Raw genomic sequence first — 19636 nt, 5'->3', positions numbered from 1 at the left:
TCCAAAAAATAAAGGAATTTTTTTGCGTATATCCACCACGTGTTTGTTGAATTGAATACAAGCGGTCGTAAGGCAACAGGGCAGAATGTTCCTCCTCAGGACAAAGATTCCCCCAGTGCTTACGATCATAAAGATGTCGTCGATTGCTATGTGTATTCCGAAAGTAGTAGATTTGCATTATGTACAAATAGTGCTAATTCTACTTTCACCTTCAACAGGCAATGCAATCGACTTGAACGCTTTCGAACAATATTTTGTGTTTTACGGCGTTCATAATACTTTTGCAAACTTTTGTTGTGGGAAGCCTTTTTGTAATCTAAATCTGTTCCGGTGCAAGAATTTTGGTGGGGATGTGGTCAGCATTGGCGTGGTGCGATTTAAAAGTGCCTGCCGGCGTAACCACTGTCATACAGCTTGCACATAGAATCTGCTCGGCTTCCGGTCAGCGTTGGGGTCGGCACGACCGACGAACCCATGGAGGCATTCTCGAACTGACGCTGCTTTCGGCGGCGCTGCCACAGATAAGTCCAGATGGCAATCACTGCCAACTGACCGAGCAGGAAGACGGCTCCGGCAACGATAAGACCTGGTGGAGAGGGGGGCAAGCGGAAAATGACGATGAGCTTTTTATGGCCAAACAATCCGTCGGTGTGGATGAACGTATACTTACCTAGTCCATTGACACAGATTCCCTGTCCATCGCCGGCGACGAACACGGTTTCACTGCTGCTAAGCTTCGGTTTGGCGCCCTGCTGCTTTTCGAATCCGAACTTGTCCGTAATTTGGATCGACTGTACCAGCAGCATATCGTCCTGCGGTGCCTGACGTGTAGTTTCTCGGCGATGGCGCACGGCCGCATCCATCAGTGCACTCGTCGTAGCGTTAACCGATCGTCGCTTGCGTCCGTACGACACCATCGAGCGCAGCTCACCGCCAAAGTCATCCTGGTCGCACTGTACCGGTTCACAGGTCGGCATGCACGGTGTGACGAGCGCTCGGAACTGTACCATCTCCGACGAGGGGAACTTGAATGCATCGAAGTGCGAGAGCAGAATCTTGCCAGAGTTGGCGCTCTTGTAGATTGGTCCCATGATGAAATGATCCGTCGGGCAACCGCGGGCATCGATAAGCGTAATTTCGCTGCTGTCCACACCGTCCATTGCGACCAGCTCGCGGACAAAGATCTCGTACGGTGACTGTGGGTCGAGGATTTCGAAGCGCAGTGCCAGGGGATCGCCAACCTCGGCCGTACGCATCATTTCGCTGCCGTCGCGCGTAGTAATCTTCATCACAACGTTCGGTGAATCGACAACAACCTCTTCCGACAGGGCCGGTTCAATGTCGCCCGTAACATCCAGATCGACGTCGTTCGAGACGGTCTTGTTGGTTAGATCGTACTGGCAAGTAACGGCCAAACCAAGATCGGACGACGTTACGATCGTATCGTGATGCTGGATGACCACATCGTTCAGATAGCGTCCAAGCCCGTTCTGGCGCACATTGCAGTCGATATCCTGGTAGCCCATGCGCAGTTCGAACTCGAGCGAACTCTTCACATCGACCGAGCACGAGTTTGGTGAACCCTTGGCGTAAACCTTACCGTCGAACAGCTTGGAGGTACGAATCTTGGCAATCATATCGCCGGCACGGCATTCGATCGAAACGTTGTAGCACGAGGATAGCTCATAGGTGGCTGCTTCCGGTACGTCCAGATAGGGATCCTGAATGTCGGACAGCGTGGCACGGCTGTGATGGGACAGGCGGCACACCATATCGCCGGTATCTCCGTAGTCGTACGAGTGGCAACGGTACGGCGAGCTAAGGCACAGCTCACGGCACTCGTCCACGCTGGCAACGTCCTGGTAGACTGAGTCGACCGTTTTCAAGATACGGCCGGACAGGCGCTTGAATTCACACAGCTTGGTTGGTTCTTCGGCGCAGTTGTTCTCCAGATAGTCGGCACCGTCATTCGTCTGGAATGCGGATGATCCAGCTAGCGTGATACGGTCCATGTCGGACAGCTCGCAAGTCATTGTGGTCTGGTAAAAGTTGGCCGAACTAGAGTGGGACGATACAAGAACAAGCAAGAGAAACCATTATTATACATGAGAATGAACGTTTGAATTATTGATTTGTACTGTTCGGGAAAATTTTAACATAACGAGACAACATTCTTTGTTGGTTAGTTTTCGACACAATATTTGGAATGACCTTAACCCGGACGCAGGATCGCGTTACAGTTTTTGAAATAGTTATCTCGCCCCAGTAAGCCTCGGTACGGGTAACGGTTGCACTATGAGCGCTGTTGATAGCGATCTCTGACTCTGGGTTGTGTTCATAAAGCAGCAGTCTTGACACCTCGTGTGCTCGTGGCATTCCACCGCACCAACTGCGTTAACCGTTACATGAGTTTGTCATATTCAAATCAGTAAAATTTAATCTCGACACCAATTGCGCCATCCGTTTGCATACAGTAGTGCCCTATATTGTATGCAGAAACAACGGACGGGACAAGCAGAACGCTTCTGCAAAAGGGAACCGAGAAACTGAGCTTAACGATCCTAACGGGGAATGAATTCTAGTACAACTCAGTACAGGCTGAGCAAAGGACCCCTAGACACGTTAAGCGGGACCCGGTCTCTTACGTTGCAAAGACCCAGGGTCTCATCTGCGCGGTGTCCGCCGATGTGTGGTAGTAATTATAATAATTGATCAATTTTCATCGATAGCGGATGCAGCCAGAGCCTGCCTGCCTACAACTGGACTTCGAGCCGTGGTCGTCTATGTTGTTTTGAAGGGCAGCGAATATGTTTCCGGGTACGATCGCTCGCCGCAGATTGCGTCCTGGCGCTGGAAAAACGCCAAACAACATCATGCAAAGATTGCATTAGCAAATAGTGTCTGCTCCGTTCGACAGGCTGATGAGCTGGACTAAGAGTAAGAGTTTGACCCATAACCGGAAGGCGTTCGGACAAATTGGAGCAAAGCAAATTGAACGCTGAGTGCCCCGTATACAAGTATGTCGCTCACCCTCACTATCTATTGTGTGGTCCCGAACGCAAAGCAAACAGTCGACCTAGACCCTGGTGTCTGCGGTTTTTGGGGTGCTTTCCATTTCACGGTGGTGGCGGGGACCATTTCTCCGCTGCGGCGGATTTCTTTTCCAGCTAATTCGTACAGATAATCTTTCTTTGTCTACCCTCATTCAGCCAGCAATCAGGTGCCGCTGTGGTTGATGTGATAGGATTTTTAAACTGCCCAAGGTATTTTAGTATCATGATTCTTACGGACGAGTTCAGTTCGTCTAATGGAGTCATTCCCCTTTTTGATAAGAATAAAAAACGAACAGAAACAAAATCAGGCAAAAAACGATACTTTACGTGAAGTTGTAATATTTCTTCTTCGATAAAGCTTATTGTTAATTTATTCCTGATGGCAGAAATGACATCTCCTATCGGGGATGAGATGTAAAGTAAAGTATTTTATGCGCAATCAAAACGGCGGCACCGAACAGTTACGCCGACCGTTGCCACGGAGCGGGAAGGTTATGTAAAATGATTGTAAAACCAAAAATTCCTTTGCCGTTCGGTGAAATTAGTTTTGAGAATTTCGTGATAAAATTGACCCGAAAAACGAGTTTGCTTCGTCCGCAGTTTTTGTTGCCTGATTTTTATCCGACCACAGTCCGGAACGTTTCACATGGAGTTCAGAATCTTAATTGAAAACAAGGGAGAAAACAAACGTAAATTGGCAAGAACCATTTTTGAAAACCACAATCCTTGTTGGTCAGTGGTGAAGGGAAGCAGCGAAGCTGGCCTCCCCACCGAAAGGTCATTGATCAAACTCGCGACTCACCGAACATTGATCTAGTGGCGTGCGATCGCGCGCGCGCACACACGGCGAGCCCAAGCGATACACCTGATCGGCCAGAACCCTATGGTGCCATTTAGTGTTTTTGTTTCGCGTTTGCCCATTTCCGTTGCCACACGTTCCCAAATGTTCATGATAAGCGCTTTTGATTTGCTTAATTTCCTATCCATTTTTCAGACTAAAAAGATAGGAGCAGGTTCATCTATCTTGCCTGGTAGTTATATCGGCGTAAAAGCGTTACCGTCCAATCGTGTTACGTTGCGCCAAGCGACAGTGCAAAAGGGATTGTGTGAAAAGAAATGGAAAACACATAAAATTCGCGTTCGCACCGTCGATCCGTGGGTTCCCCGGGAGGCGATGTATAGGGGAACTGGGACGCAAAACCATGCACACGCAATTCGTGGTTTCGTCTTGATTGGTTTGGGTGCTTGATCGGCCATCCGAGACGCGGTGGACAGAGAGAAAGAAGGATAGGTCATCGAACCGGAACGTCCTTGAGGGAAAGGGAGAGAGAGGTTGCACACGAACAGCAAATAATAGTAATGATAGTTAGGCCGCGAGAAGCGAATAATAATGACACTTATGCGTCTCGATCACCGACCGAACCAGAGACTGTGTAAATTGAGCTGTTTCGGCGGTGCCGGTAGCACGACTTGGCCGCAAAGGCTGATGACATTGTGCCCGCCGCAATAGATTCTCCGTGCCGTTCCGGTGGTTTGCGTTTGATGATTGATTACGCAGCGACAAACCCGGGGCCGCACGGATGGGAGATTGAACTGCAAAACCGAACGCTAACTGATGGACTTCTATCGACAACTGGACAGGACAGGGCACTCTCAAAGAACGCGCGAAAACGTTGGGAAAAGATGGATCGATTGAGGGACCCGTTCTGACGCAGGGTTGTTGCTATTCATCCGTCGGAAGGATCGGTTACGCTAAACCCTCCACCGATTCGCGCGTGTGTGGTGAGTGAGAGCATTCAGCAAACGATTTGTTCGCTGTCATGTGTACACAAGGATTACCGATTCGGGAGGCATCGCTCTGTTTGCTGATCGCAATAATTGGCGATCATTAGAGCCGTCGCCACAGTTGTCGCATGGGTTTTTGTCACGAGTCTAATCCACCCCTTATTCTTGGATCTCTTAGGTCGGCCAATCCAGTTTGCTAGCCACCACTACCTCAAGTCAGGATCAAGTGACTGCCACGGTGTACACACGCTTTCTGCACCGCCTGCAATGTAAAGTGTGGTCAACGGCGATTCGCTCTGTTGTGCCTGTGTTCGGTGCATGCTAAAGCAGCAGCGTGGAATGCTTGTTCTGCAATAGTTTTAACAAGCGCATGGTGCTTTATTAAATCAAAAAAAGGCTTTGAATGGGCGTTGAATGTCTGAGGTCGGCTACACGAAACGAAGGGAAACCCACCCGCAGATTCTCCACCCCAATGGTCGGGCCTTCTTCTACAACCCCGTGGAAGGTAGCGATGGGCTTGCAGATAGGCAATAATAATAGGTTCGCAGTACATCCGGGGATAGATATTTTTGTACTTGTTATTACTTTTATCCGACTTCCATTATTTGCCTTCATGTGAGCGCGAACGCGCCCGCGGTACCAAATCGAGCATAGTACAAACACACCCACATGCACGTACGCTTTCCTTCACCCCACGTTGGTGGAGCGCGGTTTCATAAGCGCATTGACAAGCAGCAGAAGAAGGGTTTGTGTTAAAAAGCGCGGGGCTTCAGCCCAAAGAGTCGCATTTCCACAATGGAGCTGAGGCACACTCCAAATTGGAAAAAGCTAACCAACCACCCGGTGAGATTCTTATCAGTGAAAGAAGTTGAGCGAGTTTGGAGCGCGAGATGATGCTCTGGAGTGCAACGTTTGCCAGGTATCTGGGTGGAAGAAGTTTGACCGGTGCAATAGCGCAGGAAGAAATATAAAATATGTACAGTTTGGTTTTGGTACAAAGTGCGCTTAATGGTGTATCCCCTGTTTGCTAACAATTGCGCCTGAAAAGATGTCCACCTATCGGGCCAGTTTTGGTTCGCCTTCTTAACGCAAACTCCACCGAGAGTTAGTCGTTTCCGGCCCGGGCATCCGCATGCCGCATTCGATTCGTTCGCCCGTTCTGCACCGAGCACCTTAGAGGTCGTGGTTCAACTAGTAATTGTTTCTCCATGCTGCTATCGTCTAACAATAATGATATAGTACGGGCTTCCAGCTGCTTCTAAGCCACCTTTAGCCGGCCACACGGCCACATTCAAAAGCCACCCATTACTGTTTTTGCTGAAAGCGGAAGGTGATGGACCTGTGTGTGCATATCCATGGTTAAGAACGGTAAGAGCGTTCTAAAAAAGGGCGTTGCGCAAGCGTTCGTTCGCGATCGAATTCGAGCACGACTCGATTTTGCGCAAGGTGTGTGCGCGAACCTAGACAAAGCGGTCCGCAACAGCGCGGACCGAAAAGCCAAGGGAAGAATATAATTAACAGGTTGTTATGGATTCCTTTTGAAGATGCTTTAATGCTCAGACAGGAACTGTTAAGCTGGGCCGCACATTTCGGTGCAGAATCGTATCGGCGTACAATTACGATACACGGCGCTCGCGCTTTTGTCCGTGCACTAGGGTCCCTGTGGGTGGATAGGGCGGACAGAGGTATGCGTGGCCTGCTGGTTCCTTTTGTATGTGATCCATTTTGTGCTAATAAGACAAGCTTCATCACCCTTCGAGTGGATGAAGAATGAGTCCGGTACAGGTTGTTGTACCTTTGGGCCTTTCTCTTCCTCTCTCTCTCTCTAGCTCTCGCTCAGGAAAACACTTTGGAAGCACGTACTGGTGGACAGGGGTGGAACATTAAGAACGTCCTACCCGTAACTTCTGCTTGCGCGTGCCGTGTACGATCTCGTCGAATGATTGGGGAGTAATTGGAATGTCAGCGGAATCGCGCACAGGGCGCACATGCCACGACACGACAGGCCATCCTTTCTTGGTCGGATGTTCGGGACCCGTGGTTAGGAGCGGAGGGATCAGGCGGGTTAGACAAGATCTACTAACTGCTTGATGGTTATCACAGCACCGAAGTCATGTCGCCGCCGATAGTCGCACACTGTGTTCCCTTGGTACACGATCTAACAATGGTGTAACGGAAAGGATGGCGGCCGGGATGGAGGCTTCGCTGCAGAAGTCATCATGCCGGTGACCTTAGCGAATCCTCGTCACATACAGGCAGTGAAGTGCGGCCGTGGTTCTAATCTGCCGGAATCGATCTTGACGAAGCCTTACTACGTGTGCGCTGGCGAAGATCCACAAACAAGTGTGTTTGTGTGTACTTGCCATGCTTTGATCCGTGTACCATAATTTACCACCGTGCTTAGCTGATGGTTGCTGGAAGTTAATTGAGCTTGAGCCTGTTTCTACTGAAACGGCGCACGAGCATGTGTACAGCGATTTATGGAAAATGTCACTCCTGGCTTGAAGTTATGGGCTGAGATTTTGGCACTTTCTGCTGGCACTGTTCGTCGAGCAGCCTGTGGAGCGCATGATCTTAGTCTGTAAAAGTGTAACGGTACATCAGATAAACTACCCCAAGCTTTTGGTGTTTTGCCTTTGTTAGAGCACCGGTTTACATAATGTTTCCATTAGCGCTGGGAGACGTAATTAATTCATACGTCAGAACCAAAAATGATGTGCAGAAAGAGAGTGTGTGGGCCGTGGGCCCAAGGGTCAAAATTCACATTACTCGAATTGTTATGTTATCGTGCGTTCATGGAATTTGTTTTTGCTTGCAAACATATCGAATGAAAACAATTTAGATAAGATCGTCCCAAGCGCGCTCGTTGCAAAACTCCACCGATCCCTCATGTAACGAAAAAGGGCTAAGCGAGGGGGGGGAAGGGACTAGTAAGGCTTAACAAACGCTGTTGACAAGGCATAAACAACGTACCGAAAGCCTGAGGGTAAAGGGATGTGGCAACGGTTTATCGCCGTTGCGCGTTGAAAACCGAAACCGTTTCTTGCAATTTAATGTCAGTTGTTGGTCGGAAATGTAAGCCGAACACACACATTTGGGAGAAGCTATAAATCACTCAGCTCGACGGGTGGAAAACGGTGCAAAACTTCGTGCCTGTTGTAGCGCAGGTGTAATCTACGGCTCTTCTATTCTCGGCCGGCTAAGACCGACGACAGAGGGAATGTTAATTATCTTTTCAACGTGCAAAAAAAAAAAAAAAAAGGCGGCACCTTCACTTGGATGGCAAGTCTCGTGATATCGGGTCAGCTACGCTGTTCGCGTACTCTATTTTTGCTAAGGATTACAGCCTACATCTGGTTCCCTAACCAGCTCTAGCCGTATGGTGCTCTTGTTTCTTGAAGCAATTGCAAACACTTCTCTGGCCTGATGCTGTTGGTGCGATCAGTTTAGTGAGGAGTAATTAATTGGTCACTATCTCAAGTACCTGGATCATTAGCATTAGTGTGCGTTTATTTATTTTCCTTAACAGTGTGCGGTCGGCTCGTGCCAACTGCTAGCTTCACCGCACTGACATTAATATTGAAGGAATTTGTTTGTGTAGAGCTTTTTGTTTTGGGCAGTAAAATGTACAACAGCTGGAAGCTGTGATGTGTGTTTAAGTAGCAACCGGTAGGCTTCAGTTCAAAGCCCATAAAAAAGTACCCGCTTATCTAGCGCGAGCAGGAAACCGCCTCGAAGTTAATCTCTTCGTGTGGGACACACTTTGCTAAACAACGCCTCCCGGCCATATACTACTGTGCGGTAGCATAAAGAAAAACAGTAACACAGCATAAATAATGAATAATCGTAATTGAGTAATCAAAAGCTTTTCCGTGCCGCGCCTGGTCAAGCGATCCGGGTCCATGTTGGGGTAAACATGCGCACCCCGTTTCACAGCGTTTGCGCGCGGAGTCTAACGAATGTGGGATGCCTTTTGCCTGTAATTGGGTCAATCGAAAATGATGTTGAGTTTTCTACGCCGGCGCAGCAGAAATGTGCTAACGGGGTACCATCTCTCTATGATGTGTTTCTCGCTTGCTTCAACTCATCCCGCGTGCCGATCGTGTGGTGATGGTGCGGTTGCGCTACCACGATCCAGCTGTGGGGAGCCAATTTCATTAACACCTTCTCTTTCCGCGCGAAACGTCTACACGGTTTGTGGTGGTGTGTGGCTGGGATTGGGTTTTTATTTTCCCGTTGGCACACCGGGACGTAGCAGTACCGGTACACCCTTTGCTTTGGGCTCTCCTTACGGCACGAACGTCGTCCTAAGACAAACGCGTGCAGCAGTAAGCAGGTACGGTGTGTGGTAGTGTACTGGATTCGGAGGCTGGGCCCGGCGTTTTCCTCCCTTCAACACGATCCCCGACGTACTGTTACAGCGGTGAGCGGATTCTGGAGAAGTAGTGCGTATGCGATGGAACCAGTTACAAGGTCGTAACGCGGGCGCACATCTGGGCCTGGGCGGATAAGAAGGAATTTGTTGTTGGCCGCACATCTTCGTAACAGTTACTACAGTGTGTTTCTTAACAGTTAGAGAAGGCTTTTGACGAATATTTGCCACTCGAGCAGATGCTGCAAAGATGTCTTTGCAGCTAGCTAGCTTTGCTTTATTTCTAGCCATGCACGAATCCTTCTCGTGTTCAGCATTGCTTTGTTTCTTCGCTTCGTTGTCGATTGTCGCTAGTCGTTCTGTCCATTGACAGAATGAATATAATTTAACGTACGTCAGTGGTAAATTTAGAACCACCATCGCAGACAGCACTGCGGGAATGTTGACAGTTACGCTACCTTTGGTAGGACAGCTGTGTGGCCAAAGCACTCATCGATCCAACGTTCCCGGCTGACCGGTAATATCTCAACCGGCAAGACGAAGTGCTATCACATTTCCCCTATGCTAATGAGATCGTTCCGCAAAACGATCGGAATAAATCCTTCAATTTTCAACGGCAAAGCACACAATCGTCTGCGTTGCCTGCAGATGGTGGTGCATATCTGCACACGCTTAACCCTCCCCACATCACTTCGATCGATTCACGCGCACGACATGGCGTTGATTGTATCGTCGACGAAAAAAAAAAAGAAGCAACAACCGGCGTCCGCTCAACAATAGATTGATGGAAGCTGGCTGGTGGGGGACATATTAAAAGCTCTAACGCCAGCTCTGCCTGGGCGGCAAAACCCTTTAAGACCTACGTCTACGGTTTCTACGTCTATCCAATGTCCTGCCATCTGCCTTCCCCTTGCCATCGTACAACATGTGTGGTGGGCACACGCGGGGATCGATCAATCGCGATATCACATGACGTGTGGGACATGATTTATGTTTGGCCAAAGCATTTCGTTTCTTTTCGCTGACGTGCATCGGCTTCCTTTCGATGCTCCGGGTTCTGCGCTCGGGTGCTACCAGCTTGACGGCTGTGTGCTCCGGATCATTAAGGAACAATTTTCGCGAAAGAGGTAAATCGGAACCAAATGTAACCGGTTGGCGCATGATAGGAATCTGGGTAGGAGGGCCGGCGAGCAGAATCAATACGTGACCAGAGAGCGATCGCCACAGCGGTCACGCAATTTGGCGCCAACCGCACAAGAACGATCGCCGTAGGTGGTAAAAAGATACTCCTGTTTTTGCAGATCGTTTTCTAGCCTCTGATGGTGGATGCTCTTTGGGGAGGATTGTTGGGTGGTAGAGACGTGGAATAAAAAAAGAAGCATCTCAAACGTCCTTTTACCGTTGTTGACAACCGTTTGACTAGCGTTGAAAACGGACAAAACAAAACACACACACAAACCTCCCCCTTGGGACTGCAGGGTTCGGTACGATCCAAACAATGTGTAGCATGCTCTGTACCAGGGATTGACAGTTTATCTTTTGCCGCCCGGAAAGAGTTTTGCAGCAAAACAACAGCGGTTGTGGCAAATAATATGACAGCTCGGTATGATAGCAGCCGACACTCGTGCAGTTCCGTCAGAGCATTGCATGCGGTCCGTAGATCAGAGAACATCAGCCGCTCGGATTCCCTGCAGAGGGATGCTGGGAACGTATTGTGTGGGGAGTGTGGACCATTTCCAGTGTTTCTATCGCCAAGCCGAGAGAGAGAGAGAGAGAGAGAGAGAGAGAGAGAGAGAGAGAGAGAGAGAGAGAGAGAGAGAGAGCTCCTTATCGATACCTGCAACGTGCTAACACGCGAAACGACTAGATGGTGGATTTTTTTGTTGGTTTGCCTCCCAGTTGCACCACACCAACAACTCCAAAGGCTCCAGGAAAATTCTCGGCCAATTTTCTCCCATGTGATGAATTCCAGCTTGGCGATTGTGCGATCATTTTTAATTGGACTTTCTACGCTGAGCTCCCTTCGGGAGAGACGCCGTGGACATTGCTGGTGGAGGGTTCTAAACCTTCGAAAGCAACACCAAGGATCGCAACCGCGGGAGTGGCCGCGACAGATCGGGCATCCGATGAAGATCCGTCCCATGATCGCGTGTGCACGATGCGGTAAATTAATTAGACTTTCTCCTTTCCTTATCCCGTGCTGTACTCGAGAGCGCGCCGGTATCCAGCTTTTCGTTTCGTCATCAGTCGTATGGGCGGGAGCTTTTTCTTTAAGCCATTGCGCCGCGTGAACTCGGACAATCGGGAGGTTTACTCTACCAAGATGAGATTTAAAATTGGTGTGATGCGCACAAAATAGGCACACATATTAAAGCTCCAGAAAGGGATGACCCCGAAAAACAAAAAGAAGCAGTATGATGATGGTGTACTGGGCCGGTAGGAATGGAGGAACCGCTAGAATTTTTCGCACAATTTTCTTCATCCTCAGTCGCTAGTTGTAACACGACTGCAGAGGGAAGATAGGCAAAACGCACACGCTGGCGCGAATAGAGGCCGATCTGTAGAGCCACACAATGATTCTGGGGTTCTGGCACTCTTGTAGCCCTATTTTTTATTTTTTTGGTGTGCATTCGTTGTTTTATTCCTGCCCATTGGATAGTAATTAGAACCGTGATGCGGCGGCGACCAAGGCGACCAAACGAACGGTACATTTTACGGAACACAGGCGCGTCCCCCGGTGCTCGGTCTGAGACACAAGTAGATAGGATAATTAATTTTCTGCCAATTAATAAACACACACTAATTTCATATTATTTAGCGCCCGCGCGCGCACACGCTCTCGTTCCCATTTATCCCTCGGGTGCTCGAGAATGGGACGCCCATGGCGAGTGTCGTCCGAGCATTGCTTGCGGCGGTCTCGCGATATCTCGTGGGAGACTTTCATTGGGCGGGTTGGTGTGTGTCGGTGCGCATAGGGTGTACTAGAATTAATTACGGAACGTCGTTGTAGAATGAAGCATCTATTGTCCGTGGGCAGTGAAGATGCTTGAGAAAATGGTGGAAGACCGGACGCATGGTGGAATGGTCCGGCTTGCGGGGGAAGATAGTCCTCTTAAGTGGCCTACTATACTATCACTACGAATGGAAGGCGAATTCATCGCTTTTTTCCCATCCCACAAGAAGAAAGTAGCGGAATATAGGAAGATAAAGTACACATGCTACCATCACCGAACTGCAGAAAGTGTCTGTAGCGGACGATAATGATAGCAGCAGGTATCCGTAACTTGGCTGCGTTAGTGCACTATTGGAGCTGTAACTTTTAATTTGAACCGCCCCGAGGGCAAGTGGTGGCCTGCAGAGCGCCACCATTTCCTTTCGGAGCTGGTTGAGAAGATGCATTTCTTCTGCCCCGTCTAACGATTCACAAATTTAAGCATCGCCGTTATACGGTGTAGCGTGTAACCTCTTAAAACATGTTGGATTGTTAGAAGCGGACAATGGTATGTTCTCTCACGCACCCGGTGGTTCGGTCTGCCCGGTCTCACGACGCGATCCCTTAACGTGAATTCGTGACCAACCGCGAAAAGGCGATAGGGTTTTTCGGAGCGTTGACAAAAGGTAGGCGAGAGAAAAACAATAATCAAAATCACACTCAACCACAACAAACCTCCTGAAACTTGACCCTTAGCACAACTGGGTTTCTGGCAATGGTGCAGATTCGGTGCATCATGGTTCTGGGAGAGGTCTGAATTGCTTGCAAGCACAACTCCGTATTCTTTGCAATTAACAAACATGTCGGTCCAATTAGGGTGGGATCTGGGTTAACCAGGGGGATTGGATCGTAATCAGGGCATTGCGGTGTTTTTTTTTTCGTTGTTGCTGTTGCCCAGAAAATTATGCTTATCGGATTTATGTAATACCGATTAACAGTGGGGTTTTGGCGCGCATAGAAAATCCGTACCTGACCGTTAAATCAAATAGCTTGCGGGGCAGGTGCGTTGTTTGGACAATCGATAATCGATCTCGTTTTCCTCCGATCAATACAATTCGGTTTAACGGTAGGTATGAGGATGTTAAAGCGGAATGGAGAGAGGCTTTGCAGGTTGACCATGTTTGCTGATCGAGCCTTCGAAGATCGTACGCTCGTTTGTTGGTGTGCGCACCGGAGCAGCGATTTCCAGCGATTGAGCTAATTTTCTAGATTAGTTGCAATCAAGGCACATCGCCGGGTGCACTGGGTCTTCTCCCGGTGCCTCGGTCCCAGGACGGTCCCGCAAGATGATGTACCGCTAGGAAATAGTCGGCCTTTTTTTCCCCCGCGCACGGAATTGGTCACTGTGAGTGTGCAGCTACGAGGTGGTTAGCTTTGGCTTTGGTTCCGGGGTTTCGATTAAATCCCGGCGTCCAGGAAAGATACAGATAACGTGCCTCAAATGATGGCAACAAGCTCACAAGTTCCAGTACAAATCAGGAAACTGTGCTACGTTGCATTCAGCGCCATTTTCTTCCCACTGATCGTAACGTCGCTAAATGGGTTAACTATAATTTGGTGCACAAAATCAGTGACGTTCGATCGATGGTGGTTTGCCGACGTTTTATAGACATCCAGAAAACACTGATGAAGCCTCTCGGTGTGTACATTTTGAGCGCTATAATTATAAGAATTTGACTGTTTTCACTTTATAGTACAAATTTCGATTTCGTCTTGGATCAATTATGATCGAAGCCGAACATAAATCTGATTTCTTGCTATTCCAGACTATGCGGGATCACATCAGTCCGCTCCGCTAACTCTAAGCTCTAAAGTCTAAAGGCTCTGTAACAGATTCCTTCGCTAACAAGCACCAGGTTTCCGTTCTCTATGCACCAAACGGGGGAAAAGAAAAGCATGTTGATCCGCTAGTGCATGATCCGTTTGTACCACATTTGCTCCACATGCCAATTGTCGACCGTACGATCGCGCCAGCCCAATACACTTGTTTTAATATTTATTTAAGCAATCAATTTAAATGACCCCGTCCAACGGCGATCGGCAGTTTTGTTGATAGCGTCATCGTCCTCGTAGCGCTGGTGGTTTGTTATTTTTTTTACCCCGTGCTTATCCCTTTCGTGGCATGCTTTCTTTCGGCGGAAGAAAACCCCGCTCGGAGCAGCGTTGGGTACACTCGGAAATCAGCGGCTTTCATCACACTTCGCTTTCGTGTTGCGCATTGGCACGGTCCAACGGGAACACGGGAGAGCGCTGAAGGATAATCTAATTTATATTTCAACGTCGCGATTCATTCGCTTTATAGTACTGTAGGGTGGCTTTCGGCTGTGCGCAGGCATCGAGTTGGTTTGGGTTGTGTTTTTGGTGTTTCTTTCGAGCTTATCGATCCTCCCATTTTTCTCCTTGTTAGTGTAGGACCACAATCTACCGTTCTTGCTGGGGGAGGTTTCTGCTGGTTAGCAACGTCACTTCGGGGTATAACATCAACGTACCCAGTTTCCAGTTTTGGGGCGCCGAGCAGCATTTGTATAGCAGCGAAAACGCTTGATTTCCGAACTTGTTTTCCACCACCCTCCCCCCCTCGCTATTGATCGAATGAAAATTTAAATCATGCCTTAATTTGTCAGCCAAACGCCGCCTTAGATAAACGCGTGCTCATGGTAGCCGCAACGAAACGAGCGAAGATTTGCATACAATGTTAATGCTATGATAATTTTTGCTTTTCCGTACGATCCAATTTGGGTTTTATTTTCTATGTGCGTTGTTTTGCATAGAGTTGGTGCATCTGGTGAGGTTTTTGGAACGATAAAGCATACAGCATCGGCCACCCTTTGTTGGAAACTTTGTATGAGTGGCGCGCTGTTTGCGATGGTTTTGTGCCCTCGGTGCACCTGTCTTTGTAAGCTGTTGTGAAAATATGAACTCCTATCCGAAGTGGCGAAGCTTATTCTCTAAACAAGATAGTTTTTGCTGGTGGGCGTGTGTGGCTCGTTTGAAGTATTTTGAAAACATTCCTACCCAAGCTTGTAATCATGAAAGTGCGGTAAAAACAGGAACAAACACCATGCGATAGACATCAATGAACCAAAGGAAGAAGGACAACAGCAAAGCAAGCTGACCGCTGCTGCTGGCAACTATTCCCCGACCCAATGAGGGGAACGAGGGAGAACGAGTTATTAGAGAAATTATGAAATTTATGACTGTTGGTGCTTTCTTTCGTGTTTTGTTTTTCCACGTTCAAATCTCGGACTCTTAGACGCGTAATCTTTCCCGTCTGACATGTCTGGGGCAGATTCTTACCCCGTCGGGGCGGGAGATAGAGAACGAACGCTCACACTTCTTACCGGCAAACGGAGACGGTTTGAAAGGAGCGTTCGGACGCTTGAAAATTGAAGTGAAACATTTTGTCAGGTCTAACGATCGTTTAAGTCTCGCGCCTGTTGCGATTTCCCATACCAGTGCACCGGTAGCTCGCAAGCAGTGCGTGTGGCGTTAATTGCACTTCAGCTCGATTGTTTCGCTCGATTACACACGCGAACCGGGCGTCAAGTCTTCGTACGAGTCATGCTGGTGACGCGTTGCGTTACAGCGCCCCCTGCCTGAGACACAGAGCTGGTGGACTGGCCTGGCTTTACCCAATGCCGCGGTACTGTGCAAGAAGCGGATCGTTAAGAGCACCATCCTTTTTACACGGTCTGCTTTTACTGGTGAATGAATATAATGAGGCCGGTTGTACGCAAAGCGTCACTTCGACCGAGGCCAAAGCACATAATCCGCACGGTAAAAGACTAAACAAGATGCCATGGGTTCGGAACGCTTCCCTTTTGCGATATGGTTGGCGAGGAAAGGGGAAGATGGGGAGGTACACTTAATGCGACAATCTTACTCTATGCTCGTTCATAACTTTTCTACTATCGGGCAGATCGGGCTGCTCACGGCGTTGACTGGGGTTGTTCTGGTTTTTCTCTTGGGCCGGCCAGTACGAGTGGTTTAGCACTTTGGGCTGCTTAGCACCGATTGCTGGCTGCCACAGTTCCTCTCCGATCGCGCGGTGTAGTTTATTTGCATAAAAAGTGATCAAGTTGACAGAAATTACATAAAAGGGCAACTGTTGCAATTGTTTCGCTTCCGTACCCGTCGGCCAATGGGTGCGCGCGCGCTCGCTGATGGTTGAAAGAGCTGCCTCCTTGTTGGAGTGACCAAATCGCACTTCTTTAATAATGTTCTGAATTGGTCCTGGGAGGGGGTGCGGGGTGAAACGCACAAAAAAAAGACCATTCGAACGTCACATGGTACATGCTCTATTACCGCACCCGAACCGGGAAGTTTGCCATTGGACATCGAATGGCAAAGATGTAGAATTTCAGTGACCGGAATTCTTCGACGGGATTTTTGCTGTAACGTGGTCGTCTTCCGCATTGGTCGCAAGCGAAAAGCACGGGCGTGTTTGCGGTGAGGCAAAATGATACTGGAACCATGTTCGAAGGTATGTCGACCACATTTTTCTAACCACTGCCTAGAACCCCTGATCTCGTACGGCAAGTGATAGGATGGGTAAATCGTGTGGTAAAGTGTTGTTCACTGTTTGTTAGCTGAAAAATACCGGTTGTGTACTCGAATGGACTTTGCAACAGAAAAAAAAGAGGGACATTAAAGGCATCTCACACTAACGGTAGCTAAGCCGTGTGGTAGCCGCCGTTTCACCAGCCAACTCAATATCTGGTTGTGCTTTTGCAAAGATCAAGTTGCCTTGCCGTACGGTTTTGAGAAAAAGTTTGAATGGGGGAATTTCTTTCTTTTTCGCTCTAGAACAAAATGATTTTCTCTAAAGCTATGTGTGTGTGTGTGTGTGTGTGTGTGTGTGTGTGTGTGTGTGTGTGTGTGTGTGTGTGTGTGTGTGTGTGTGTGTGTGTGTGGTGATCATAGACGAAGGTATGGGATAAAACTATTCGCGGTTGCTTCCCGTTGATTGGTTTGGAAAGTGATTCACAAACGGATGCAATCCTGTGAACAAGATGCGCGTCCAAGTTCGAAACGTGTGATGAAGCTTGAGAAAGGTTAATAGAATAGAACACGATTGTGGCAAACAAAAACAACAAAAAAAAAGTAAAACTAGAAGCACGTTTATACCACCATCTCACATGCCCGGTCAATGAGGGCCCTAAAGGAAGAGGACAACTAGGCGAGCAAAAGATGCTGCTTTAATAGTAGCAATATCCGATGTTGTTAGTGTAAACGGTTGAGTTGTTTAGGTTGTAATCATAACAATAAATTCACCGCCATGTTCAACTCGTACGAGCGAGGCGCGTGATCATCTCATGCCCCATTCCGGAACGAGCTTCTTCAGCTTTCGATCACATTTTTTTTAAATGCTCCTCTGCTAAAGCAAGCACTAGCTCCAGAACGAAGAACTTTGACCATCGCGATAGTGACGGAACGGATGCTGGGGCGTAAATCGTTCCTAGAATGGCTCTCTCGTGTCATGTTCACTTCCGTCGAATGGTCGTTTATAGACCACGGCATTAAAAGTGGAATGCAAAAAAAAAAAAGCGACGATCGGGAAAACTACCAAAGGGACTATCGAAAGTTCATTTCTACTGCCAAAAGCATGGAACGAACAGATGGACTGGAAACTGAACAAATAGAGATGGAAGATTTACTCTTATTTTCCTCGAGAGATTGACCAGCCGTTATTGAGCTCGAAAAGAAGAAGCATGTTTTGACTAGGAGAAGCCAAAAAAAGGGAATTTGGCGTTCCGTGATCATGTCGTCTCTCAGTCCAACGCGTTGCGATTCGTACGGAAAGGTAACACAATTAGCGAAACCCCGTAATCCGGAGCTAAATGGTTCTGTTATCCGAGGCAAGTGATACGGAATCATATAAAAATTATAAGTTTTATGATTGCGCCTGCAAAAAGTATGCAGAGTTTGGCGAGAACCGTTGGACCGGATGTTGACCGGTGAACAAGAAGGAATATTGGGTTTTTTTTTGTCTTTTAGTTCAGAAAAAATAATAAATAGTAGAAGATTTGGACTATTGAGAACAAAGTTACGACAGGAAACGAGGTACAAATCGATAGAAAATTCTACAAACGAACGGGAAAGTTATAAAGTAGACTCAAATCAAACGGGGTCATTAACACATTCAAGGAAAACGTTAAACCGTTGATCGATCGAAACAAAAACAATAACAGATCTTGGTGGCAACGGTTAACCACGTATTCCCACACTTAACACCGGTGCCGGACGTACGTAAAGTCCCACTGCCGGTGCACAGAATCGTGCAAAGTTCACACAGGAACAGTACGTTAAGACACGCACAAAAACACCCCGTTGCCAATTAACGGTAGCGTTCCCGTTGACAATTGGCCAGGGATGATTTAGCTGTCGGATGTCATCAAAAGAGATGCGCCAGCAAAGACCAGCTTCGTATGTCAGAAGCGTTCAGCGTAAGCTCGCTTGTTAATGGGGCTCATTAAGAACGTTCACGACGTTCCACTGCTCGATTTGGGAATGCCGCGGTCGTTGTTTTGCGAACGTTCTAGGAGAAGCCAGTGAATCCGTGTGTACAGTTTTTTTTTTCGGAGTCGGAAGCTTTGCTTGCCGACTGATTTCTTACCCAAACTGAACTGTGTCACTAGCATCACACGATCCAGTTTTGGTACGCCAAGGGATCACGAAAAATCCCCATCTCCGTCCAGCGCGCGAGTTGAATTCGTGCAGTTGAAGTTCAAAGCTTATCGGAGGGGGTTTTTTTTTTCGGAGCACAGTGCGAATTGCGCGGCGGGTCTCATCAGCATAAAAACGGGCACGATCCTGCTGGGTACCGATCGGGCACCGCGAAAGGACGATGAATAATTCATTGGATTGGCGCGTGAACGAACCCGGCACCATCACCACACCGTGATCAGCTCGATCGAGAGATCGATCGAAAGGGCAGGTATAAAGGGCTGCCTGTCTGTTGTGAAGCGTTTCTGGCTATCTCGGGCGATGGTAGGCTTCGAGGATAATTACCATCGAACGGGACTCTCTTCAAACAAGCGCTGGTAGCGCTGGTGATTGCACCAACCCGTTGAGGGAAAATGTAATTTTCTCGTTTTATCTGTGCAAGCGCATCAATTCATATATACACATAGTGCCATTTGATGAGCACCGCAACGCCGATTAGATGTATATAAATTTTTTTTTTGTTCATCTTGGTTCCGTGGCGCGCGGGCCTAAGCGCACCCTGGCAGTGCAATTAGATTGAGCTGAAGGAAATCGATTGGATTATTATGAATTCCATTGAGAAAGAATTGAAGGCTCATTTCGGTGCACTGCGCTCATCCGCCGGTGCTAAGGGTAGCAGAATTATAGTGAACAATTGCGCTCGTACTTGTGTTCCGCCTTATGTTTGTCTTTTTACGCCGATGATGTCGACACTTGTTACTTTGTCTA

At 48.2% G+C, this 19636-nt stretch overlaps 2 protein-coding genes across 3 annotated transcripts in view; one reads left to right on the top strand and one right to left on the bottom strand.

The window, feature by feature from the left end:
• The window catches only part of LOC126557622 (autophagy-related protein 16-1), a 238986-nt gene that overhangs the window by 3548 nt on the left and 215802 nt on the right, over positions 1–19636 (top strand). The window lies entirely within an intron of this gene.
• LOC126557175 (uncharacterized) overlaps positions 314–19636 on the bottom strand; it is a 30180-nt gene continuing 10857 nt past the window's right edge. The window contains exons 4-5 of the mRNA XM_050212857.1: positions 671–2058; positions 314–586 (exon numbers count right to left, since the gene is read on the bottom strand). Coding sequence (XP_050068814.1) covers positions 378–586; positions 671–2058 — 1597 coding nt within the window. The 3' untranslated portion in view covers positions 314–377. The remainder of the gene's footprint in view (positions 587–670; positions 2059–19636) is intronic.

The sequence above is a fragment of the Anopheles maculipalpis genome, chromosome 2RL (genome assembly GCF_943734695.1).
Source record: "Anopheles maculipalpis chromosome 2RL, idAnoMacuDA_375_x, whole genome shotgun sequence".
In the NCBI taxonomy this organism is placed as follows: domain Eukaryota; kingdom Metazoa; phylum Arthropoda; class Insecta; order Diptera; family Culicidae; genus Anopheles; species Anopheles maculipalpis.
Note: the sequence above shows the minus strand (reverse complement) of the source record. Positions and strands in the feature narration are given on the sequence as shown.